Below are 27259 nucleotides of genomic sequence, written 5' to 3' on the forward strand. Positions count from 1 at the left end.
AAAATGGGACTGTACAGAGACATGAAAGGCAAAGAGAGGGGAAAATGGTGGTTTTACATACAGTGAACTTAATGCACAAACCATTGACTTTTTCCCTGGTTTCAATATGATATTTTATGATTTTCTAAAGCCAGTTTTTGTACTAAGTGGAAGCAATTTGGAACAACAGAAACTCAGCCTTGAAGTGGTAGGCTTCATAAAATCACAGAGCGGGGTCGGCACATCTGCAGAAGCTGCCAACTTTCTGCAAAGTCAAGAGCTACAGACCTCCAAACGTCGTGTGGCCTTCAGATCGCTCTAGAACAGTGCGTAGAGAGCTTCATGGAATGGGTTTCCATGGCCTAGCAGCTGCATCCAAGCCTTACATCACCAAGTGCAAAGCAAAGCGTCGGATACGTGGTGAAAAGCACAGCACCACAAGGAGTGACGAATCACGCTTCTCTGTCTGACAATATGATGGATAAGTCTGAGTTTGGCAGTTGCCAAAAGAATGGCACTGGCCTGACTGCATTGTGCCAACTGTGTAAAGTTTGCTGTGGGGATGTTTTTCAGGTGTTAGGCTTGGCCCCTTAGTTCCAGTGAAAGGAACTGTTAATGCTTCAGCATACCGAAACATTTTGGACAATTTCATGCTCCCAGCTTTGTGGAAACAGTTTGGGAATGGCCCCTTTCTGTTCCAACAGGACTGCGCACCAGTACACAAAGCAAGGTCCATAAAGACATGGATGAGCGAGTTTGGTGTGGAGAACTTGACTGGTCTGCACGGTCCTGACCCCAACCCGATAGAACACCTTTGGGATGAATTAGAGCGGAGAGTGCGAGTCAGGCCTTCTCATCCAACATCTGTCCCTGACCTCACAAATGCTCTTCTAGAAGAATGGTCCAAAAGTCCCATGAACACACACACACAGCTGATTACCAGTTTTAGAACAGTATTTTGACGTTTTTTAAAAGGAAAATCTAGTACTTGCCGGTGTTGTATCGTATTTTTTTTTTTACAATATATTGATTACATTAACAAGATTTTTATGTAAAATTACATAATAAAACTCAATTAAAAGCAGCAGTCTACTATACATTTTAAGCTTGATTATTTGTATTATAGCAGTGTTCAACTATATTTAAAGGTAATTTAATTGTTTTTACAGGTGTATATGTTCTTAAAAGCCCCCAATTGCGCAAGATTTTATGTAAAATTAAAGTTACAGACTGTATTGTCATTATGGAATATTACTGTATTTTTACGAGTTGGTTATTTACTGTTATTTTATGGTATTTTTCTGGTGCCCCAGCTGCCGGAATATTGTGTTTATTCACAATTTTGTTTTTAACAGTGTAAGCAAATACCTGTGAATCAACAACCTATATGAATACTGCATATTTATGTATGTATGCTTGAGGCAGGCTCTGAACATGCACATTGGACAGTAATACATTAATGCCCAGGGAATGCAAAAAGAGAGGTATTGACTTACTAGACAAAGCTATAAAACTTGAAAACAGCCCATCTTTGCTTGATGTGACTTAATTGAAGGCCGCTTGTGGCCCACTAAACATTGTTGTCAATCAGGCTTACTAATCATGCACATCAAATTAAAACACAGCCAGTGATCTGGTAGGGGATTTGTAACACTCCACTCCACAATTTCTGCCCCAGACGCTGAACAAAACATTAAGCCACACTGGTGAACAAACAGTTTTTGTACAACAGGATATAATTTCTCATCTGTGAAAAAAAAATGCAGAATAATATGTTAATAAGCCCCCCATGTTAATTTGCAGTGGAGGAGGGAAAGCAAACTGAGCCTTGGTGATTTCTTCTATCAGACTCAGTTTAATGTGGTTGCTGCTGAGCCAATTCTTTATTCTTCCATTAAAACTCTGATACTGTGGTGTTATTACTTCTTTTTATAGTCGCAGGTTCCCTCTGTATCTTCAGGCTTAGCCCTGAACACCCAGGGGGACATTCCGATTGGTCCTGTTCAGGTGCAATTTCCTGCCACTCTATAAGTGAGAAATGGGTCCTGTGTTTGTTGCACAGCCCAAATCATTCCATCTCATCCACAGATTGGTGTTTTTGCCACAGAAGGGGAAAAAAACATTTTCAGTATTGTTGGGTATTTCTCTTAAACACTGCATAGATTAATTGATGAAACGGCCTAGACTTTCATGTGATGAGATAGATAATGGGCGGAAAACACACCCTACTGACTCGGGGAGCACAAACACAACAGATATACTGTAACAATTTTCCCCTGATGCATTAGATTACGAGCCTTAATTGCAAGAAAAAGAAAAAACTTTAATAAGAAACAATGACTAGCCTGCACGCAGGTTCAGCTTTGTATTACCATCAAAAGTGTTCTGAACAAGACTCCCACAATTCCTCTTTCTCATTAGACACCTGCCACCACTGTTGCAAGACAGCTGTGTAGTATGCACTCAGTAGGAAATGACAGTAGAGCCAACTATATCAGACACAGTAAACCAACCTGCCCTGACCCTTAAAAGATCACTATTAACAGCAGATGGCCGGCCCCCAGGATGTTGTTTTCCGTTGGCAGGGATTCCTCACTGTCACCTTTTTATCACCTCATTGTCACAGTCTGATTCTCAGTATCCAGTTGACAGATGAGCTTCCTCTGAGGCTGCACTTGCTATCTCAGAGTTCCACAAGACAGTCTTCCCAATCCACCGCCGAAATATCTGGGCTCCTCAGAGAAAGACTGCAGCGGCTCGGGCTGGTTGTCACTTCTCTCCCCGCTTTCACTGAGGTGACAAGGAGATGTCAGATGGGCCGACAACTGGAGCATATGAAAGCTTTGGCGCTGACAAGGCTTGTCACTTTTGCCAAGGATGGGACAGAGAAGAAACGCAAACAACTTTATTCCCCATTTTTTGGGAACACTTCACTCCAAATAAACACAATGCGAAGTCCACAAATTTGACAGTCCTAAAAATCCAATATAGGACTTCAGGGTCTGGGAGTGGAAAGGAATACTGGTTAGACAATAAAGGAAAGTGACAGAAAGTGAAACGTGTGCCCTCTCATCGCTCACATCTCATCATTCAGAACATTTATTAACACTGTCAAACAAAATGTTGTACGAATTGTTTGTTTCCAGCATACTCCGGCTTTAAGTAAAGTACTCCAGGTGCCCCTCTCCCTACCCACTTCATCCAGCATGTTCCTGGTGGATCCCAAAATGTTCTTAGGCCAGATATGTACAATCTGTCCAGCATGCTCCTCCCAGGTGGACATGCCTGGAATACAAGGAGGTGTCAAGAAAGAATGCTAAGCAGATGCCAGAACCACCTCAATTGGCTGCTTATAGTACACAAGGAACAAAAGGTCCACTCAGAGCTCCTCATCTAGTCTCATAGGGTAAGGAACAAATCATTCCAGGTAGCTGGTATTCAAGGACATACAGTATCTACTCTATGGGGATACTGGGGGTAGACAGAGAAAGAGAGATGAAATGTGACATTGAAGCTGGTGAATTTGTGAGCATTTGGCAGAAACATTAAGAACTATTGTATAGAACAGACATTTGCATTTCAAGCAGTCATCTGTGTCAATCATGGAAATGTAGAAATATAAGTATGGCTACTTCTGTAACGTGTTTGTTGGTCACGGAATGTAGAACGCATTAGGAGATCTTGAACTGGCTAGTAAGGTTAGCTAGTAATAAGTGAATATAATAATAACTGCCTGCTCTTTAGTTCCACTAGAGCCTCGAGTTAAAGTGACTTGATACAAACAAAAAAGATGCTGCAGTTATGCTATTGAATGGTATCCATGGATGAGTTAGCTATCCTCTTACCTTAAACCTGCATTAATGTATTTTTTGGACGCACAGGGGCGCAGCAAAAAGTTGAACATACAACACTGACAACAAGTCATCACTCAGCAGATGTGTAGCAATGTTAGCATTAATTTAGAGTGGTATTTCTGCCCAATTTTCACTTACCTTTCAGTTCTATGTTCGTTTCCACCAACTCCTGAGGGAAATATCCAGCTATTCAGCTGCTAAACGCCCCACTATGTTCACCAGCTAATTGCTAACTTTGCCTATAGTTTATTGCTGGGCAGGTAGTGTACAGTGGGTTTCATATGAAAACGTTTATGTTGTTTTTTTTCTGTTTTGTTGTTTTTTTATGAATATATAGCTTATATTAATGCAGCTTTAGCTACTATATGGTATAAAGATTTGCACACTGGGACACGGTCAAAATAATATTTTACCACTCTTCTCATTTTGTATGCCCTCTGTTGCTCTTCATGTTGAAAAATTAGCACAGTTTATTAAGTGGGGCCTCACAATGAGCACAGAGGAGCTGCGGGTCAAACCCTTGAGCGTGAGTGAAAGTCTGGCAGTAATTCGGGGTCTGGGGAGAGCTGTTACTGTCCAAAACCAGGAGGAGGCCATGTGGAAAGGCCAGGACAGGACTAGGCTGCGACAGACACAGCGACTAAGAGAGGAAGGTTAGCCGGCTGGAAGGAGTACAAGGAACAGGCTGAAATAATCAGGCCATAATGACAAATGAGCCCAGGGAGGTGGGGAGGAGAGAGGGAAAGACAGGTACAGCAATAGAGGAGAACAGTTTTGAGGGAAACGAGAGAGAGACACAAGAGCTTGTGATTCTGTTGGCTTGAGTTGGTCTGCAAAGTTTCATTGGCCTACATAAAGTTGATGATAAGAGATATGCTGGCTGCAACTAGCTGCATGACCCAATCACAAGACACTCGCACGCTCCTCCGAGGAATCCTGCAACAATGGTGAGAGCGAACGGTGCCTCTCCCCTTAGCGGCCTTCAACCAGTAGCCTTAAGACACAACACCTCCACTGGCCTGCTTTCACAACGTGCGCTCTCAATGTCCTACAAAAAGTTCTTCTTTAAAAAGTAGTGTGTGGGGCAGTTTCAGTAGAAGTCCTTCAAGGCTGCAATTCAGGGCAAAATAATCTGTGGATTCACAAAGCTATATTAGAGAAACAGACTCCTGCGCTTTCCGAAATGACCCCATATTTTGCTTTTTATGAGCATGATTTACGGCCAAGCCCCCTCACAGGACTTGTTATAACTGCTGACTGGGGGCGTAGAGGCTAATTTGTTTCACCGTCTCCCGAGGCCTTGTTTCATCCAGGCCTGAAATCAATGTTCCTAATGGAGGCTGAACATTGCAAATCCATCCTCACCATGTCTCTTACTCTCTTTCTGAAGGGATGGACAGCAACAAGAAATCACCACATACTGCTCCTCCAGATGACTCACCCCTGTTTTGGTTTTGAAACCTTTAAAATCCTTTAAGATGATCCCAAGTGACTGTGTTTAAAGCTCTAACTCTATGACGACAGTCGCAACCCTAGCTACCATCGTTGCCCTGTGACTCTGTTTTCGACAGCACAGGGGTAGTGTCCATTTGGTCATGATTCACCGCTGCGACTCTGGGCCCTCAGGGAGAACGGGTGATGCTGTTTGAGAGTGATCTGTTGTGATGTAACGCTTAAGGCGGAACCTTGCTTTTATAATGAAGTACAATACCCCACGGACGGCTGCTTCTGGGTGGGGCGAGATGACCCCTGCTCTTTGAGGTTTCAAAGAAGGAAAGAAGAAATCCTTGTCTTCTCATGTGTCACAAATCCTTACAAGGATTTGTATGGATTTGGTGTGTGCAGCAGATGATAGTTAATTTTTCCTCCTCCAAGGTAATCCATTCAGTGTACCCTCGACTCCTACACATCATATCTATGCAGCGAGGGAATGGTCGCAGAAATTACTGTGGGCTGCAAACTTGACATCCGCCCAGCTTAAGGCAGCCTTTACCGAGCTGATGGGATTCAGTGTGGGCTTTCACAAGGTTGCCTCCTAATGAATTTCCTCTGAAGCTACGGACGGAGCTGTTCAAAAGCACAGCGGAATTCAGGATGACTCAATGAAAGCAAACCCCTGCTTCGAGACAGAGAGCGTGTCTGTGTGTAGGTAAGAGCTGGAGGAAAACCTTACAAATCCTCTTAGTCTGCACATCGCTTTTTTGACACAACAAATCAATGCCTAATACTTTCTTAGCGCTGTCGTGTGCACCCATCCCCCCACCCCCCCACCCCTCTGTGATTGCAGGAATCATTACTTCGTCTGACAGCTGTTTGGTATATTTTCCTGCATTCTCTCTGACTCTGGCTGACTGTCTGTCTGTTGGGCTTCCTCCTGGCACAGTATCAATAAAAACACTCCCATAAAGCTTTATCAAAGCCGGCGTTTCTCGTGGCTCGCATCTTTTTTGTTATTGTTGTTGAGAATAGGCAGCTCCCAAAAACCCAAGCTCGTCTATCGAACATGCATTTATAATGTGTTAAAGTGCCCAAATTGTAACGCTCTGTTAATCACGCCTATGGATACTGGCAACTGTCTGATCAACGGGGAATTGGTTAAACAGCATACCCACACGGTGAACCAATTAGGTTCTGAGTTGTTATACAGTAAGGGAGATGGTGGGAAGATGAAGCAGGGTTCTCATCAGTCCTATCTCATTACCTGCCCGGCTGAGATGCCGTCTCAAGCAGCAGCTAAATGAAGCAGACAGTTTATGAGATGCATACAAGTACAACACATAACAATGCTGTCACGCACAGATGCTCACAAAGTGCCTGCATAAACTGGGGCAGAAACAACAAAGTCACCATAGACTCAAGCTATAAATTGATTTCCTTAACGTCTCACTGTTTTCTCCTATCTCCAGCTTGAGGAGAAAAGGCAAAAGCTGAATTACACATTTTCGCTCAGCACGAGAGGGCTTTAGTCCCTGTCTCTTTAGAGCGGTCCCGCATGAATCCATTTACTTGATGAGGATAGAACCAATCCAAACCATATTTTCGGTCAGCTTCTGACTGTAGGTCTGCACAATCATGTACCAAAAGCGGTATTCTGGAGCAAAGTTGTTCTAGATACATATTTTGTCAGCGTCTCTGGTGGATTTGCTTGGGACCAGTCTGGTGATATTAACATTACAAAACAGCTGCCCAAGTTTAGAGTCTGTGCGTACAACACCAACAAACTCGTATAGTACAGTAACAGCTGCATCCAGACATTACCACACAGCTGCTTTTACATGGTATCTCTCTTCTGTCACACAATCTGATGGTAATGGCAACAGCCTGTTAAGGATTTGCCTTTGCTTTCTGCAACCTGTCACTGTGATGCTTTATTTGTTATGCAGATTTGACAGCTTCCCTATGCTTTTCAAGAAGGCCAGCCAAACATAAGCAGGCAAGCTCTGAGAAATGATGAGGCAAGGGGACATTATTGTTTGGACAAGCCGTTAACAGTGATAACTTTTGCAAACATATAAACCATCGGGGTACCACACTGAGCATTTATGACAATATTTCCTTTTGGAGATACTGATGTGAAACAAACACAGAAATCTTGGTTCATCCCAATCACAAAATACTAAACCTGCAAGCAAGTATAATAGGGTCCAAGCACCCCACATAATTCAAAGCCAAAGGCTTATCGACTTGGAGCAATCAGGAAGCCAACAGCTCTTGTAGTTTGTAAGGTGGTGGAATCTTTTGTTTGTGGCGCTCATATACAGCAAATATACATATTTAAATATATTTAAAAATCTGTGGTCTGTGGATAATCAAAAGAAACTGCGGGTGGGTTCACACCGACCTTGTTTAGTCCAGTTGAATGGAACCCTGGAGCGTTTAACCCCTTGATGTGGTTTGTCTGAGTTAGTTTAAACGTTGGACTTGAATTCTGGTGCGGACCAAACAACTGCACTCGAGGAGGTGGACCACTGCCATGTGAACACTGGATCGGTTAATTTCTGGTGTGAACACCATTTGTACCAATCACAGGAAGCTACCATTGTAGTACTTATTTATCATTACTGTACTATTTAATGTATTGTTGTTATTGATAACATTTCATATTTATCAGAATACGTTTTATTACCGAGTAGGTTTTCATTGTTGCCAAGTAAAAAAAGAAAGGCAAAGTACTGCAACAGTCAAGAACAGAAGGTAGGAGGTTTGACTGGGGCGGTGCACCTGTCAAACGGTAACGCAGGTGTCCTACGGCGAGCAGCAACAGAAGCCTCCCTAAGGGCAAACGCTCACTTGATCTTGATTTCAGTATGAATATAGAGAATAGAAAAATTACAATCAAAATATCTCCTATAAAAAATACTATAACAAATATGCAAAATATATAATAATTATTATTTTTAATTATTAGAAATAATTATAATATGTAATATTATTTCTTGATGAGGAAAGGCCCCTTTTGATATATCATACTTTTTTATGTATGTAGCATGTAGGGATATATAAGCATTATTTAATTAATTCAAGGGGATACATATGGATTAGGTGCTTTAATGATAAGCCTTTCCTGGCCTATTTGCAGGGGCCAACTTTTTTTTGCATGTTTGCAATTGTGGCCCACTTACTTGGTGCACTGTGTATGATAAATGCAAACAAGTCATGGTTTGATCTGTGACGTGTGATGCAGAGTTTCTTCCTTGAAATGCCTGCATTATTCAAATTTTTAATACCTGCTGTCTTACGAGACATTTATATGCGCTAACTAAGACTATTTGCTGAGTATGTGGGAACTGGTATGAGGGAAGCTGGCTGAGATCATGTTTTCTATATGCGCCTAGTGAGATGGACAGGCCCTTTCTGGAGCATCTCCGTGAAGCGGACTTAGAAAGCACAGGGAGGAGGTGTGAAGTGTGAAACTTCTCATTCCCACGAAGCCGCAATGATACTGTTTAGCATTTTTGTCACTATTGGACATTTGAAATAGTGCCGAATGCAGAGTATAAGAGAGATAGCAGAGCACATGGAAAACTAGAACACAGAAGGCTCCGGCAGCCATACACTCCTGCGGGGAATTATACTATAAAAAATACACAAGCCTACTACTGTACGCTCATTAAAATGCCCTCAGTTTGCTCTAGTAGAGTGGCTTCTCTAGCAGGCAAAATTATCCTGTAGATTGAATTTAAATCATTCACAACTTGGTGAGGGAATGAGCCCAGGACAGGCTTTGTCTTGGTTCATCACAACATACACATAATCAATCCATCATGGAATGTGTGAATAACGTAGTATAAGTATTCTGCTGGCGATCAGATAGATAGAAGACAGGCACGTGCAATATCATTCTACCAATTACAGAGGAGTAAAGTGCTTTGTGTAATATGCCGTAAATGCCGTGCCAGGTCCCCAATTACATTTAGAAAATGTGTCCCGCTTGGAGATGAGCGTTGAATAATGAAAGCAGCCTCCATTCACCCACATATCAGACTCGAGGGAAGAGTGAGGTCATTTCAAACCACAGTAATTATCAAAAGTGTGCTTCATGGGCTCAGAGTCAAAATTAATATTCCAAAATATCTCTCCTGTGTTAATTGCTTCTTAAATTAATAGCTGTTGGTTTCTAGAGGAAAATGCATTTCAAGCCTTAATGAAACTGACAAAACTTTTCTACCCCACTGAGTCCCAAAATGCAGAAAATAAAGTGCATGCAACACTGGGAACACAATATCCACAAAGAGTATGTCTATTTTAGGGCTGCAACATATCTTAGAGAGAGCATGCACTTGTCTATTTAGAGTCTCTGTATACAAAATGCACAGACAGACAAAGCAGGCAACCGACAGAGGCAGTGCAGACCACATTGAAAGTGTAAAAACATAGGATAGTCACCAGAGATTTACTAAAAAAACATGTTCAATTTCCTGTAGGATCTCAAGCTCTCTAAAGACGTTTCGGACCTCATCTCTCTCTATGCACTGCTGTTTGTTCATGTACTTCATGGCGTACATCTTCTCGGTGTCCCTCTTTTGCACAATGCATACCTGCAGCAAGCAAAGACAGAACAGAGGGGGGGGGGGCAGAGATACAATAAAGCATATTAGTACAAGACAAACATATTTAGACAGTTTGCGTACAAAATCTGCATGTGAATTTATAAAATAACAATACATATGCTTACATGAACACAGATCTAAACGCAATATTGTGTTGGCAAAGAAGAGAGAATTACATCACTGTTAAGGTGTACAAGCCAAGTTTCAGCTCCACAAATGCGACCACGCAGCCATGCAAATCAAACATGTTTTCCAAACAGCTCACAGCATCTTTTCGGCTGTTGATTAATGCAATCGTTAAGATGGATAGGCTACCCTGTACTGATGTATAAAATGCTGATACGCTCAGCTACTCTAATGAAGTTCATTTTCAAACACAGAAGTTTGTGGCGGCAAACAAATCACCTCGTTATTTATTTATCAAAAGATTTTGCGGTTTTGTCAGGAAGTGGCTGTGAAAGGTCAGGAGCAGGAGGGGACTCCAGAAAGGTCAGGGTCATTACAGTAACATTACTGTCCAACCACAATTTATTTAATCATTACACAGATCATGTGTCTGCTGAACATCCTGCCTTGCAGACAAATAAGGAATTCTTGCCTATCTTCAGTCATTTAGTTTATTTGTGTAACCTCAAGACCAGATACTTGGGCATTTTCAATCAATGCATAATTACATGAAATGCAGACAGCTATCTTCATACAAAACTGATTACTTAATGGCCAGTATGGAGAGGAGGAATGAATACAGCAACCAATAACTATATCTATATACTACTATATATTCATTGAATATGGCATGTGTGTACTGTATTAAAATAGACTATCCTTTAATGTGGCTTTACTGCAGGCTACAAAGGGTGGAAATATCTAATTTGCATGACTGTTGAGCAGGGATGCCACCAACGCTCAACACTGTCAGTAAAATGTTTAAGTGGGCCAGAGGGAAAACTAACAAGAAGCACAAAAATATTGTTCAGCTTTTATTTCTTTAACCTGATTTCTTCAATAGCATGTAAACAAGAACCCCTGTTTATTCTGAATTGGGTAAATGGATTAAGAGAAATTTGGTTCAATCTATATAGCTATATGTTTAACAGGCAGATGATTTCTTTGTCTTGTTTATATTTATGTGAAATTATACTAGACTGCACATGCATGACAAAGACTTAAAACAGAAAATATATATATATATATATTGAGGCAGCAGTACAGCGGGAGACATCATTACTCATCCTTGTAATACATTTAAAATGGCAGACGTTTTCAAAGCTACGTGGGGTGGGGGGGATGGAATCTGATTACCGACCACCTGCATGTAAAGGCACTCTCTGATTTTCTGTCTCCTTAACTTTATTTCTCCCAATAACCTAGCTGCTTGTGTGCATGCAAACATACTGAATATGAAACCCTCAATAAAAACAGAAATTCACATGATCACTCACTGTCAAAGTACTTCAGGAACACATCCTAAGCAGCTGTTTTGGTCCTAAAAAGTGTCCCCCGATGCCCCAGGTGCACTTGACCATCCTGTGAAGCATTAAGAATCCCCCTGCTATTTCTGTTATAGACAGAAGGCTTTGTCTGGACTGAACTGTCCACCAAGGCGCAGGTCTCCTCATTACAGTCAGAGCCAGGCAGATGGCTGTTTTACAGAGCACTCTGGCCCCGATACACTGCAGAAACACTGATTACAGCTAGTCATTTTCTCATTTGTTCTGTTTTTAAGTCTTACAGAAGAGAGAACATCTCCCTTGCCTCCATGCAGATGGATGTTTGTGCAGTTGTCCAGATGCATGGTTTCACATACCATCTTGAAATCAGTTACTTCAAACAAATAATGAAGAATTAGACATCTGAATATGGTTTTGTAACATCTTTTGCACTGGTGGATATTTTTTTACGTGATTGACTTGGTGGAAAAAAAGATTTTAAGACTGAACACCAAAGTAAATGAGGTGTTAAACTGGACATTTCATGTGTGGTGGCAGGAGGAACGCTATTACTGTGTCAAACATCATCTATTAATTTGTGCTCATGGTTTCCCCTCAAGCACAGAGCTCACATGAGTGCCAGCTCTGACTCGGCTCTCTCCTGTTTCCTCCGTCTGGATCTCCTCCAGGCCCAGATTCTCCTTACTTCTGTCACTTACATTAGCTCATCACAGCTGAAATTCATCAAACCTGTTCCTCCTCCTCCTTCATTAAGTGTCAGATTAAACTGAAGCAGACAAGAAATGTGCCACATAATATGAAGTTTCTATCTGCTATGCAGTTTACAATACAATAAGCAATAATCATTTTCACAAAAGCAACTTATTTTTCTCAAGCGAACAATGTTTTTACCAGCTGAAATAGTAACACATTCAATATCTAACTAGCTAATTGTGTTTTCAAGCAGTATTTTTTCACTTTTAATGTTACAAGAAAAAGCCTTTTAGGGTGAGGATTAACCAATGTGTTTGGCACACATAACGCTATTTTATGTAACATTGCTGGGGTTGCTGGCATGTAAACCCGAATCCAGTAAAGACAAGAACAGAGCTGCTAATGTTAGCCTAGACTCTGATAACATCCAGGCTAGGCTTCCACACACTGGGGAAATACAACTCAGTGGATTTATTTAAGTAACTCTAAACCCACAAACGTAAGTGTTGGTTAATGATATGCTCTATGGCCCTGAAAGTCACGCTTGCTTACTAGTTAGCCTAGTTAGCTGGACACGCTATTGATAGTGGCTTACATTAGAGCACTTTTTCTGTTGTGCATTTGCAGTTTCTTACCTATAATTGGACAATTATGAACATGCAGTTGATACTTGTGTAAAATTTTGATCAGATATCACATAGTTATCAGTTCATCTGTATAGTTATTGCTATTAATATTACTTTCATTATCAGTTAACGCAGACTTTTGATGTCCAGTTTAGATACTCATATACACAGGACTATACGTTTCTGGGAGAAAAGCCAAACTTGTTCAATACAAACATTTTTCAATTTATAAATCTCAGGACTCATTGCCAGGTAAATTTTTTAAATCCTGCTATTGGATTTCAGTTTTCCGTATCAGTTCAACCATACCCAATACCTCTTTTTTAGACTTTTTTTTTTAGCCCTCAGCATAACACGCAGCTCCAGGCCCTCCCTTTTTCCATCTCCCTCGCTGAGCTTAACACAGACCCAGTTTCTCTTAGCACTCAGCCAGGCCAGTCTGTACCATCTGTACTGTGCTAGAAGGTAGACTACATAAACTCCCTTCAATTCCTGCTGAATCCAAAAGGTTATCTTTCACTGCTATGGCAAATAAACGCTTTTCCACACATGCACCTTAACCCATTTATGTTCAAGCAATGTTCCAGGTAGGCATCATCTGGGAACAACAAACAACAAACAGAGTCAAATTTTAGAGACATTCTGGCATTTCACTGGCTCAGGACCTCTTTTGGAAATCTTCTTTATGGCTTTGTTGGGAGCAAAAGCAGTAAAATTCTCTTCTAGAGCATGCAAAAGACTACATATAACATCCAGAGCCTTTGTGCAATAGAGAAATAGTCATGTTGTGTGGGATCTAACTTGAGAGGAAATTTTCTATATGAGAGACAGATGAAAAGCCAGAACCTTATCTGGATAACTCCGATAGTACAGCACTCAGTGGACATTACATTTATTTTCTATTACTGGTGCAAACACAATTTTCTGAGAGATGCGATCTGTTAAGTTAAAAGCACTACTGAGCAGAGGGTTTAAAAAATGGTCCCTGCTCACAACTCCATTACTACGTGAGTGTAATGCAACTGTGTAAAAAAAAAAAAAAGAAAAAAGTAAATGTAGGAAGCAAAATGTTCACAGTAGTGGATGATCTATTTAAAGCAAGCAACTCATCATGCTGAGATGAATGATAGAAAATAAATCTAAAATCATATGATCTAATAAAGAAATTGTTATTAATAATAATGTAAAGTATATGCATGTTCTCAGTTAGCAGCAGTATTCATTAGGTATCATCCTTCACCTTCCTTCTTTCTTATCCTTTGAATTTTTCATGTGGCTTCATTCTGATGCAGCATGCAGGATGTGCACTTAATGGTGGCTCACAGCCTAAAGCTGCTGCCCCTTTGCCCTTTTTTTGGCTGATGTGCCCTTCTGGATCAAATAAAAAGGAATAATTACAACTCTTATTACTGCTATTGTGAGAAAACCTGCCCACAAGAACCCACTCAACAAGTCATCATCTGCACTGTCAACATTAATTTCTTGCAGAAATTACACCTTTTTTTGTCTTTTGTGAATGAACTGTAAGTTCTTGATCTTTATGTTGGTTGATTTGCTCCTCAGTTGTGATTGGTTTACACATTTTCCCCAGGCCTGAACAACTCTAAAGCAAATCTGAAGAAATGTTTCAGCCAAATGTTGAGGTATTCCTGCCCATGCTAGGGAGACTGCATGTTACTGAATTAATCATATAGCATTAGATATCTTGGAGCTCTAAGCTTGTTGCTTAGCACTGTAAAAGAATACAGGATGTGTTTACCCAAGATGAAAATAGCTGCTATATACGTGAATGTGTTGCACAGTGGTGTTAGTAAATCTAAAAAAGACCTGAAAGCCAACAGGTGGATGTTTATAACTGAAACATTTCGTTGCTCTGTTTTGAATTACTGCCACTGCCTCTCAAAACGTCTGTGCACGCCTCTTTGTTCACTTGACTTTAAACATGAAACTCTTGATCATTTTGAATAGATCAGTGTTTTCTTGTTTATATATTTTTCTCCGTTGACCCTATTCTCTGTGTTGCTGCTATTCTTTACAAGTTCAGATGATTGCATTTTACACATCTATTTTCCTTTATTAAGGAGACCCATGGTGTGGCAGCTGTGCAGAATGTAAAACTCCTGAGTTTCTCAACCAATCAGACATCGCACTGTCAGTCATCTCCCACCAGCCCCGTCTTATCTGGAATCCTCAGGAGCCGGTCAGCCAAGTGAAATAATGTCTTTCAAAAAGGATTTATTCATATATTCATTGAGCATATTATCAATTCAATGCATTAGACCAGTTTAGTATAGAGCAGAAAAATGTAACAATTTTAAGGGCCAGACGTGTGAGGCGGAATGTTTTGCAAGCTATTTGCATATGAATAGAGACATCTTCAACTAGATGGAAATCAGTTTCAGATGGAAGATTCCAGCTATCGCTGTGACACGACGGCTTAGGACTGAGGCACTGACAGAGTGATGGCTTCTGAAACCGCTTCTCTCCGAGCAGTAATGGACACTAAAGTGTCCCTAATTAATTCTGTAACATTATCTGGAAAATGCAAATGGTCAGCATGTGCCAACCTGCTATTACACTGCTGGCCAGTTTTTCATTGTTAAATTCAAATTTAGGAACACCTGCTATTCAGATTGCTTTTGAATATTCGTCAGAGATAAAGGTCATTTTGTTTTCGAACAGGCAGGGTGGAAGCTAGGGGCGAGTTAGAGGATGGTGCCAAATTTCTCCATTGGCTGGCTGGCTGTGCATCTGGGGAAAGGCTGGCTAATACATTGGCACGTTCACCAGACCTGACTCTGGATTTTTTTAGCCTCGAGCCAGCACGAGTCTTCCAACAAAAGTAACTCTCTACCACATAAACTAAGGTCTGTTGTAACAGTCTTATTTTAAAAGTAGGCAAAAATTAAATAATTAAATTTTTTATTTTTTTTATCTTGTGAAATGCCAGTCAGTCAGTCTCTCAAAATTTCTCGACTTTCTTACCTTGTCTGTGGCAAATTTGATGTGCCGGGGAGTATTCACGGCAGTAAGACAGTGTTTGTAGGACTGACTCAAAACACACTACTGTGCCTGTGTTCACGATGATGAAGGAACATATCCCTCAGAGCAACTGCATGGCTTATTGATGTGTTTTTAATGGTTTTGGACAACAATGGAGCTCTATGGCACAGAGGAATAAGATAGATTAGGCTTTGGATACACAAACAATACTTGTTAGTAGAGACATTCCTTGTAGGTTTTGGTCTATTCATGGAATTTGTGGACAAAACAAAAATATAGAATATCACTAGACTTATCCTTTACAGTGCTGCTTTGCTTGTGTTTGCTTGTTCAGCGTGACCATTTGAATTCAAATGGGGCTTTGTTTGAGCAGGAACACTGAATGTACACCAGTGTTTTGACCAGCTGTATGTACATAGTGTGCGTCAGTAAAACGGTCCAGGTTTCAGTGAATTCGGCACTGCAGCTGTAAGGCTGCTGTAGTGCCATGTAATGTGGGAACTTGAATGGTGTTTTGGTTAAAGATGAAACACAACTGAAGGAAAAAAGGGCATTTATATGGGATGTGTCCAGGGTTTATACTTGGCTCCAGTTACCACGTCTCCGAGCGGTGGAAAGGACGACAGCGCTGGCCCTGGGTGATGCTGTCACAACGTTGGCTGTAATCTCTGACCGCCAGCTGCACATCTCTCCTAAAGAGAGCTCTTTAGAGGTGGTCAGACAGGCGCACACACATACACACACACACAAAGTGAGACTTATCGATTTCTCTGTGGTGTTCTCAGTGTTAGAAGTGCAGAGTCATTTCATGTGGAAGAATTCGAAGGCAAGGACAATGCACGTGAAGGAACGCTACAGATGAGAGCACCTGTCCGTCTTATCCTCCAAGAAACACGCCCAAAGAAATCACATGCTTTGCATCCGATGCGCACTTTTAATAGATTTGAGCTCTCAAGCATGAAACTAACTTTGTTTTTCTGCAACACAATCATTATTTAATCAGCGCTAAGAAAGAAGAACGGCATTAATAACGAGGAGCTCGGCAGGCTGTTTCCTGGAGTTAATCTCCACAGGGTCAGCCAGGGGCGCCTGGCAGGCAGAGAAACACGTTCCTGCAATTGAACAGCACATTAAAAAATCCACTTAATTCTAAATAAAGCCACCACAGTTATTCACCCATATGTTCTAAAAACTTTTGAGGATCTCTAATGAGGCAATATGAGCAGCAATTACAGAATAACAATGGCGGGTCTTCCATTGCTAGCGATGGGAGCAGCTACTTGTAAACTCTGGTTTGAAAGCAACAATAAAACATTAATAATTCAGCATTTCATATTCAACAGACCATCAGGTGCAGATTGTAATTATTCCAAGATGCTGTAATTAATATTGTTGAAAAAAAAGGAGCAATGGAGGAGCTGTATTGGTGTCAAAAGTTGTGAAAGGTATATAACATCCCTAACAACACAAGATTTCCAAATTCCTAGTTATAAAGCATGATTCTTTCTAAATTTGCTGGAATATTCCACTTAGGTTCAATGTGACCTAACTACTAGTATTACCTGCAGTCCTGCAGATCATGAGGCTAATTATATATTCCACGTCGATGCTCTGTCCAGCTCTGACTTCAGCCTTTTTGCCCAGTGGCTGGATGATGTTAATTTGGGAGGTCATTGGATGATTCCTCAGGGCATTGGAGAATAAACAATAAAAAAAACTATTCATCGTCTGTGACTAAAAAGAAACCTATTTAGTCGGGGCAGAGAGAGAAATTGTTTTTGAGAGAGACCAGTACAACAACAGGCCAGGTGATGCAGGTAATCCTTATCTTAATAAAACCCAAAAGGTGCTTTCTCCTTCAATTTCATTAAAACTTCACCTGGCCTTGAGGAAACAATAGTCCTAATACATAATATGTTCTGTGGTATTAAAAAGCAGAGTTTAAGATGAACAGCTCCTTGAATACCTTTTTATTAACTGAGGGATACCTAACAATTGAGTATTATGCTGCCAGAGTTATGAAGGAAGAGGAGTGGGAAATATTGGAGCAGAGTAAGACTGACAGGCCTGTAGGCAAGCGCCTCAAACTATGCTCAAAATAGGAAACCAGGAAGATGATAACTATCCTTTAATAATGTGTTTCATCCATCACCGAGGAGATATTAAATCCTACCCACCGCTACAATTTCACTCGTGGCTTTTACGATACATAGTTTAGACATTTATCTCACAGTTCGGCAGAAGATATTATGAGATGCTTACAGGTCAGAGTGTAGTGTCTTGTGGGAGGATGCTGACATGACACAGAACAGCAACTGAAGATGTGGCAGTGGTTGTAAAGCGTGACAGCAGCAGCCCCGGAAGCTCATGGTGACTTTAGAGCCATTTCAAGATGGGCTATGGTATTTATGGTCTCTATAAACAGAGCTGGGTGACACACAGCAATACATTATTGTTATATGAGACCAGAGATTGCATGGTTTTTTGGTTGTTGTAACATCGTGATATAGGCCTAGTTTATATGTCTCTTTATATGTTTTCCTATTCTTAAAGGCTACATTAAAGATATGTGTAAAAACAATTCTGACTGACTTCTATCTGACTGTATCTGAATGATTAGTGATCATTACTGGCATTAGTCATGATTTTCTATCCCAAACTTTTATTGTGTTTAAACATCTTTGCAATTTATACCCTTTCACATATCCACATTATACCAATGTAAACGCAAGTTGGACTGAAAACAAATGGTAGACATATCCTTCCTAAGGCAGAAATGTGGTCTTTTCACCATTTGTTACAGATGACATTGCATAATGCGAATAAGAGATACCTTGTTTTATAAGAATATCCCTATTAGCATAAAACTAAACAAAACATTTAGAGAACATCCTCTCAAGAGCAGAGGTCTGAACTTGGTTGAAATCACAGACTTTTTTCACTGAAGACCTGTCACGGTAGGAAGAGCACAGGTATAAAGAATATAATGAATGATAGCTGGATTCCATTTAGCCGCTTCAGTGTCAGGGTCCTGGTACTGTGCGTGTTGGCTCACTGTCACACTGTCACAGCTTACTGGGACGTTTGTTCTTGTCAGTTGTAGTTTCAACTGTTTCTGTCCTATTCTAATAGTGTGTGTTTTAAATGTGCTTTTTTTTTTGTTGAGACTTTTCAGACAGAAAATTTCTGTTACTTTGTGACAGACAATAAAGCTTAAATAAATCTTATCTTAAGAATAGAACGATAGAGAACAATAGAAAAATTAGACATGATTGTGGGATAAAAAGGTTAACTTTCATGGAGTACGTAGATATCATATCTCAGGGAATCATACTGCTATAAAGTATCAGCAGGCTGACCTGTAGTCACTCTCTGTGTCCTTGTGTGGCTGGCCTGTGGGCACGTAAATCTCAACAAATAAAAATAAATGCCCAGTTTCCCTTTCTGCCGCTCTAAATCTTTCATGTGATTTAGGTCTGCACTGCAGACCTCTGCCTCAGCCTCCAGCTCTTCTCCGTCTACCCAGACCTCCCTCTGGTTAATCTCAATGTAACACGTTCCTTCAACACATGCACTTGTTAAATGCGTATTAGGTGAACAAATAACCGAGCCACAAAAAAAAAGCTCCTTCACGTTGTGCTTCAAAGCGTAGCCATGGCTGGCTGCATGTAGTTTACCTTTACAATCCACCTTCTTTCTTACACTTCATTCCCTCCACTGTTCTGCTATAGTTAGCAGTCCTATCAATTGTTGTCAGAAGGACTAAAGCTCCTGGGACAACAAGGCTTGCAGAGAGGAGAAAAGGGTTGGGTGTTAAATTTAGTGGACTCAGTTAGGAAGCTGCAGATTTTCTGTTTTCTAGGTCAGGTAAGTGCCAAGTCGGCCAGAAGCCTCTGACTGAGACACATGGGGAAACACGAGCAGATAGAAGACCACTGCCTGAAGGGAGGGAGGAGGGGAGAGAGATAGAGAGAGCAGCCTGTGTCTCTCCTCTTAAGTTCAGCAGAAATGCACGTTAAGTGCTGACATCCATCAGTCCCTCAGATTAAGCTTCAGTTTGTGTTTTGTTTTGTCAGTACCATGGTTTGACACTCGTCGTCGGTGTGCAGTGGTTGCAAAAGCGTTGTATAAGTACAGGATAACCTGAAAACACGTACACTCACTCGCACGCACATAATGCCAATGCTGCATTTGGTCAACAGTGCTTTGAGAGAGGCAAGCGAGGCAAACCTACTTTCAGGGTCTGATGAACATGTCATCCAGGGAGAAGACAGAATAATAATAATAATAAATTGCTCTTTCATTTGGTTCATTCCACTGGATGTCTTCTGCTCCACAACGGCAGCTGTCAGCCTGCAGGATGTAGAAGTGTTGGCTGAGCTTGGCCACCCATTCGCAAAGCTCCAGGATGTACTATTACAGCCGGTATGACCATTAAGAGCACAGTCATGGATCAGAGTGCTCTGAGACTGAGCCAAGTGAAGCTTTGTAGTACATAAGAAAAAAGGGAGGTGTGAGAATCCTTTACATTTACATTACATGACGTTACATTACATGACGTTACATTACATGACGTTACATTACATGACGTTACATTACATGACGTTACATTATCCCAATGGGGCGGCTGTGGCTCAGGAGGTACAACGGGTTGCCTGTTAATCGGAAGGTTCAAGGCCTGGCTCCTCCAGGCAGCATGTCGAAGTGTCCTTCGGCAAGACACAATTGCTCCTGGTGGCTATTCCACCAGTGTATGAATGTGTGTGAATGTTAGTTTCTGTTTGAGCACTTGGGTTCAGTGTGTGAATGTGATGTGATATAAAAGCCCTTTGAGTGGTCGAAGAGACTAGAAAGGCGCTATACAAATAGTGAGCATTTACATGACGTTCCATTATGCAGACACACAATGGAAGCACATCAGGAAGATAGACTGTATACAAGAAGTGGAGGTAGTCACCGTGACGTCACCCGTTGGTGCCCGGAAGTGACCATACTTGGACAAGACGGTGGAGCTAACGGCCGTTTGTGGCGCTAGTTAGCTTGCTTAGCTAGGTGCATCTGTCATTTTAACAGGGCTGACTTCGCTTTGTCTAGCGAACACACAAGTCAAACTAAATGTACTCACCAGAGAAAGAGAACAGCCGACTCCTAATTTACACAGTGCCGTGGGTACGAGTCACTCTAGCCTGATTGACAGGTCGCCATGGTTACAACTTGTCAATCACAGATAATCCCACCCTAAAACATACTCTGCTTTATGGTCCATTTTAAAATAAATGGGACCATTATTTACTAAATGAAAATCATGTTGTATTGAAGAAGACTTGAAACTAGCGACTGAGACCATAAACTCATCAGGGAAGTGTTTACTGAGGTAATAAATCAGCTGAGAAGTAGCCTCACTTTATCATTGTTTTTAATGGAACTGGACTTCTTTTGGCAACCAGAAGAGTCGCCCCCTGCTGGCCGTTCAACAGAATGCAGGTTTATGGGATTTCAGCATTGGAATCATGTCTCAGACCGGAAGCTTCCCACTTGTCAGGAACCCATGTTGAAATTGCACATGCAAACACACATTCGTCTGACAGCCTGATAGTGCTGTCTTTGAAGCAGCCTCCACTGAAAATCACTGAACATCATACAGGGATTTGGTGTCACTAATGGAAAAGCCTAAACAGTCTAAGCAACGGCTCCGCATTTTCTCTTTTCAAAATAGTTTCTGCTGTGACTGACAGAATGTGAATTTTATAATGATGTTGACAAGGACACTGTATTTAATGTAGATTGGTCATGTCATGGCTGACACCTAATCCTTTTAATAAGGTCAGTATCGGCATATTGACATTCAATTTGAAAGTATTGGCTGTTCTGCATTTCTTTTATGAAAGGTGCTATACAAATAAAGTTTTATTAATATTATTACAACAAAAGAAAAACTTAAATACACTTGATTTAAATCAGAAAACTCTTCTCAAAGCTCAGATGTTTAAGCAAGCTTCCCTAGAATATGCTTACCTCCAATTTATGTAAGAAGACTTTGAACTTTCACTCATGTATGAAGGTGGGAAACTATAAGGGGATTACATGCATCACAGAATGAAAATGATACCAAAGATGCAAAAGAAGTGCATGAAGGCTTATCGCCAGTATATTCTCTTTAGGCTTTCTGAAGGTGTTGGAGGTGTAACTGCATGTTTCATTAAAGGTGGAAGATCTCATTCATATTCATCAACATGATACAATTTTGAAGGCTATTATTTGATATCTTGTTCATAATGATGACCTAACAGATACTGTATAATATTGCATGTCTTCTTTTAAAAAGAAAGCATAGTTTAAATCAGCTAGGGACAAAAACTGACCATTACAATGATTGGCACCCTGCCTGTTACGTTGATCCCTGTCTTGTTAACTGCAGGGATTTGATGTGATATTTCAGTTCACGTTTCTGACAGCATGCTCCTTCTTCTGTTCGAAGGTTTCATTCCATGAGCTCACTGTTAAAAGAAACGTCACTCAGTTTACCATTCATATCCCTGTGGGGGACCAACCACAAAACTGACATACATATATTTTCTCTGTCAAATGTATGAGCACTTTAGCTTTCATTGATTGATTGACTAGCCTTGCCCCCTTACCCTTAGTTACAGTTAAGCTTTCTATTCTTGCACTATATGTATGCAGTTTACAATGATATGGTGGAAGATTTACCACTCAAATTATTGATGTTTGTAACCCACATCCCTAATTTAAGGTAGACATAAGCTGGCTTCTCACATGCGCTATTGTTAGATTCATGAGCTGGTTGAAAACCAAACAACCAACTGACCTTTTAATGTTTCATGCTGACTCATACTATAATAAGAACCTTGTAGAAAGATATTATAGAAACATTAACAACAGCTTCACAATCATATTGTTGGTACACTGACTGTGAATAAGGAGAGTGGCGTCTCTGTCATTGCCACTCTGGGCCCGGAGCGTCTGGTATTGCACTGTGTGTAACATTGGATGGTGTGCTATGTCTTGTGTGTGCACTTGCTTAATGTTTGGTTATGTTAGCGAAGTTGTCAACTCGCTAGTTTTTAATCATAAGTAATGTAATCATAACAAACGCACATGTACAGCTGTCCTTATTTATGACAGCGGCGTATGAGGCTACGTTCACACTACAGGCCTTCAATTACAATTTATTGCCCAGATCCGATTGTTCGAGGGGAAATACTACACAGACTACTACACAGTGGATGTCCTAGATGTAATGTAACATGTAACCCCACAAACTACTGTAGTTAATTGCTATGATATGTTAACTCTTGGGCTAGGAAGTAATGCTAAGTTACTATAGGTAGCTAGCTGGACACATGATCGCAGCTTATATTAGAGTAATACAAATTTTCATCAATACCTTACCAATTAGCCCTCCTGAAATTGGTTATGGAAAGGCTAAAAGAAAATACACCACCTCAAACTCTCTGTAGTAAGACTTCCGCTCTTACTACAACCCCATGTACACCGCTTAAGGCCAGTTAGATAAGCTATGGTTGGACAATTTCTGTTCGGGGAAGGTCAAAAAATTACACATCTTTTTATTGGAGAGTTGTTGTGTTGATTAATGTTGGGCAAATGCAACCAAGCATAACTAAAAATTAATTTCTAGTATATTTAAAAGCTATTAAGTCTCTGATCTATCCTGATATTCAGCCTTGGGCAGCTGCATTGATGATAAAAGGACACTGAGTTTGAAGGTTGATGGAATTCTTATCTGAACTTTTAAGGCCAAACGAGAGTCATTTTATCATAGTTCTGTATCAGATTTTAATCAAAAATGTAACCTTATCCTAACAAAAATGCTGGTTGCTGTCACACTTTGCAATTCATTCTCCATGGAGCTGCACAGATATCAGAAATGTGGAGGTGGAACAAAACACTCTTCTGTTTCTGGCTTAAATAATGATACACTACACGTGAATACTGAAATTCTGTCGTATTCTCTGGGGTTAGAATGGTTGGAATGATAATGAATACAAGCCAGAATTTAACCACATTATTAGAGGAAAAGCTACATGATACATAGCTCATTAATGTGTGCAGTTACGTCTATGTCTAGAACAAAGACATGCTTTGGCAAACGTGGATAATGATGAAATAAGATGCAGACTGTGATGAAATATTTTAGTTCATAACAGCTTTCTGGCCTTTCACACCATTGCTGTCATTCTCATTTTCTCATGTACATTTTATTGTGTTGGCAGAAAAGTTAATATTAACGCCTCCAAATGGCTATTTTTTCTGCTTTCAAATTTGCCCTGCCATTTTATCAACAGCAAAAAAAAAGAAGTATATATTTTTTTTATTTTATGTTTATATTATAAAATTATAGATTTAAAACTAAACAAATGACCATGGGCATTTCAAGGTTTCTGAGCTCCTGAGTGTTCAAGCAGCTTTTCGCGCTCTTGAAGCTTTTTTATCCACATGGCCCCTGTTTCATTCAGTGGCTTTGCAATGGCGCTTTGTACTGAGAAACCTATAGAGGTATAGTGGAATGGAAGAGCATACATTTCTAGGCTAATATGTTGCTCCGGGCTACACTACGGCTGGGCTGTGCTGCAAAGCTGCACTCTGCAAAACCAACTCTCATCTGAGCTCTTCACACCTGCAGTGATATGGTAAAGAGGAGGGAGACGTCCTCGTGAGCAAGACGAGGCTCAACTGTCTGTCTTTACAGGCAGGAGGACTCTCAGTGTGCTGCCTGGGAGCCCTGCAGGGCTAACGGAAAGAGAAAACGCTAACAAAGGCTTCATCATCTCCCGACCTTTCCACAGATACTGGCACCTTCCCCGATATGATGAGGATGTCACAGCCTCTCTCGCTGTCCTTTTCCCTTCCACTGTATCATCTGGTTCTCTCTTCTGCTCCCACTTATTTCCAGGGCCTGTCTCCGTCTGTCTTTATACTTCCATCTCACTTCTAATGAGGGTTTATTCCAGTTGAATTGTGTGTGTGGTACAGGGTATGAGGATGTAGAAACCACCAGCTGAGCTGCTGCACCCACCTCTGACCTTCTTTGTCTCTCTCCATCCGCCTACCTTCAAGCTCTCATCTCTCTGTTTAGATGGTTACCTGTCCATCTGACTGTTGGCATTAAGGAGCTGTCACTTACTGCTGTCAGTGCCAATGACTGTCATGCCCCCCTTGAGTGTTAATTCCCCCCCACTCCCACCCCACAGCTCTCTCAGTAAAGCCCTAATGAGCCCTGTGGCGGAAACAACGGTCTCCTGTAGGCTGCAGCCTGTGTTGAGAAGATGGAGAGACAAAGGGGGTCAAAAGTGTGGTGCTCTTGGGGAAATAGTGGAAGAGGAGAGAGGAAACAACAGGGGAGCAGGCAATTATCCAGACTCTGGTGTTGTCTATGGCCATCTAGCCCTCTAGCAGGCATGTTACAAATGAGCTATATCCTTCACTGCTGTGGAAATAATCACACCTCGCCACCAACACTCTTCACTCCCACCTGGCAGAGGACAGATGCTCTAAAACATCAGAGGGGAAAGTAAAGAGAGACTGCGCTTAGATTGGGAATTTAAAAAAGTATTAATGCCAGATTTTATTCTCAATACTACTGTATTGCTTTGCCAACACATCATCTCTTTACTGTCGAGCCCATAAAGCTCTTGAATTGAATTGCGAGAGGAACAGGCAGTGATCGAGAGAGAAACTAGGCCTGATGTATTAAAAGGATAGGAAGGGAGTGACAGAGGCACCTGCGCTGATATATCAAAAGAAGGAACGGGGGGTGCGGGATTTGCCCCGAGACAATGGGAAAATAGACTGAGATTCTAGGTAAAAGAGAGTGAGATCTGAGTAAAGCCTAGTTCAGACAACACAACTTTGGCTGTGATTTGTCTTTTCAATATTTAAAAAGCCTTGAGCTTGTACCTGTTCCAATAGGCCATCTAGCTAGAGTGGTTCCGAGGCATGTGTGGACCTTATTGTGAGCTGTCTTAGATGCTTCCACAGTTTATGGACATGTTTGACTTTCTGAGAGCCATAAACAAGATGCACATATGCACTGTATGTCACACTATGACATGGGTCTTGGTTGCAATCTGTTTCAGGCCACCTGATTTTAAAGAATGTCAAATGGTGCAATGAATGCCTAGTGAATCGTGCTGCTACGATGTTGATGCATGTCATCTACTCACGTAATCCTTCTATTTTTCTCTCATGTTTTGGAAATGAAGCAAAACAATAAACTAGGTTCGGTCAGAACTCTAACACTTCTATGCAGTGAGCAGGTCATGGGTCAGGATTGAAAACCCATCCGAACTAAGACGAACTGAACGGTTACCTAAAAGAATCTCTACATCGATTATGACCCAACCTGTTATTAAAAGACCTATGCTAGACCTGTTTCTTGGTTTTGGTCTAGACTTGGTCTACACTTGCAGTGCAGGAATGCCAGCAGGTATATGCAGTGCATTAACAGGCAACTGCCAGTGTATTCTGTGTCATATTTCTTATTGGATGGTCTGCAAATTGCCGTCAGTGGACTTTTTTCATTTTTTAAATCGATGAAGGTTTCACTATGTATCCCACACAACTGAACTTTCGCTAAGCCATGCACCGAATACGCAGCTGGCCAATCACAGCACAGTATAGGACTTGCTCTAACTGCGGTCCGACACTTGCAGTCCATTGACTTGTATGCAAAAGGCGTCGTTTCCAAGATTTGTTCAAACACTCTTGTAATATTGACAGTCGCTACCCAGAGAGGTTGAAAGTAGAAGTATGATTAATTACCTTTCCGAAACCTAAAACAAATCCAGGAAAATGTAGGCTGTGGATTGTTCCTAATGTAATGTTAGTTTAGCTAATGCTTACTTACTGAATGTAACGTTAACGTTATATAACCCTACTGTTTTTGCTTTTTAATGATTGTAATAGTGAATAGAGACCTACCCAGCTTTACAGGAATAGTGGTAATCCTTACTATCGTTGTCCTTTGTCTCAATCGTCAGGTTATGCGGTGGTTCACTTTTACTCTGTGATCAATAGGCTTTAGCTTCTATCATTATTTTTTTTCACGTCAGTTTTACGGTCTGAAAACAACCTTCAAATGCACAATGCAAACCTTTCTGAGATCGCTTTTTCCAAAAAAATTTGACAGTATTTCTCCAGGGAGTGCAGAAATAGACAGTGGCATCGCTGTGCTAAAAGTCTGCCAGGACCGACAGTTTGTCGAATTTAGCAACAGTAACTAAGGGGGGCGTGGCATAGTGAAGGGTCAATTGTCAACTTTTGTAAGGGACATAATATAAGGGAGTAATAAGGGACTTTAAGATCAGCTGCATAGTTTGTGCACCACCATACTCTAAACTCAATACAATTCAGTCAGTTGGGGACAGAAAAACTAGTCTGTAAAAATTTAAAACATTCTGCCCAAGCTTTAAGAAGGGGGAAGATGACATAGAAAGAAACTCTTGTGTTGAAAGAGTAAGAGCCAGTGAGCGGTAGAGAACGATTCTACTAATACTGGACGTTATTAACATACTCCCCTTTTCTCAGCTCCAACCTACCTCACGTCTCCACACTGCGCAAGA

General features: G+C 41.0%; 1 protein-coding gene across 4 annotated transcripts in view; it reads right to left on the bottom strand.

Annotated features, from left to right (window-relative positions):
• Positions 1-27259, bottom strand: part of LOC123983968 (serine/threonine-protein kinase 32C-like) — an 81569-nt gene that overhangs the window by 20249 nt on the left and 34061 nt on the right. For all 4 annotated transcript variants that reach the window (XR_006828336.1, XM_046070478.1, XM_046070477.1 and 1 more), the window contains one exon: positions 9720-9871. Coding sequence is in view for 3 of the 4 variants with exons in the window: in XM_046070477.1 (XP_045926433.1) it covers positions 9720-9871 (152 nt within the window). In the remaining variant the exon portion in view is untranslated. The remainder of the gene's footprint in view (positions 1-9719; positions 9872-27259) is intronic.

The sequence above is a fragment of the Micropterus dolomieu genome, linkage group LG15, assembly GCF_021292245.1.
Source record: "Micropterus dolomieu isolate WLL.071019.BEF.003 ecotype Adirondacks linkage group LG15, ASM2129224v1, whole genome shotgun sequence".
Lineage (NCBI taxonomy): Eukaryota > Metazoa > Chordata > Actinopteri > Centrarchiformes > Centrarchidae > Micropterus > Micropterus dolomieu.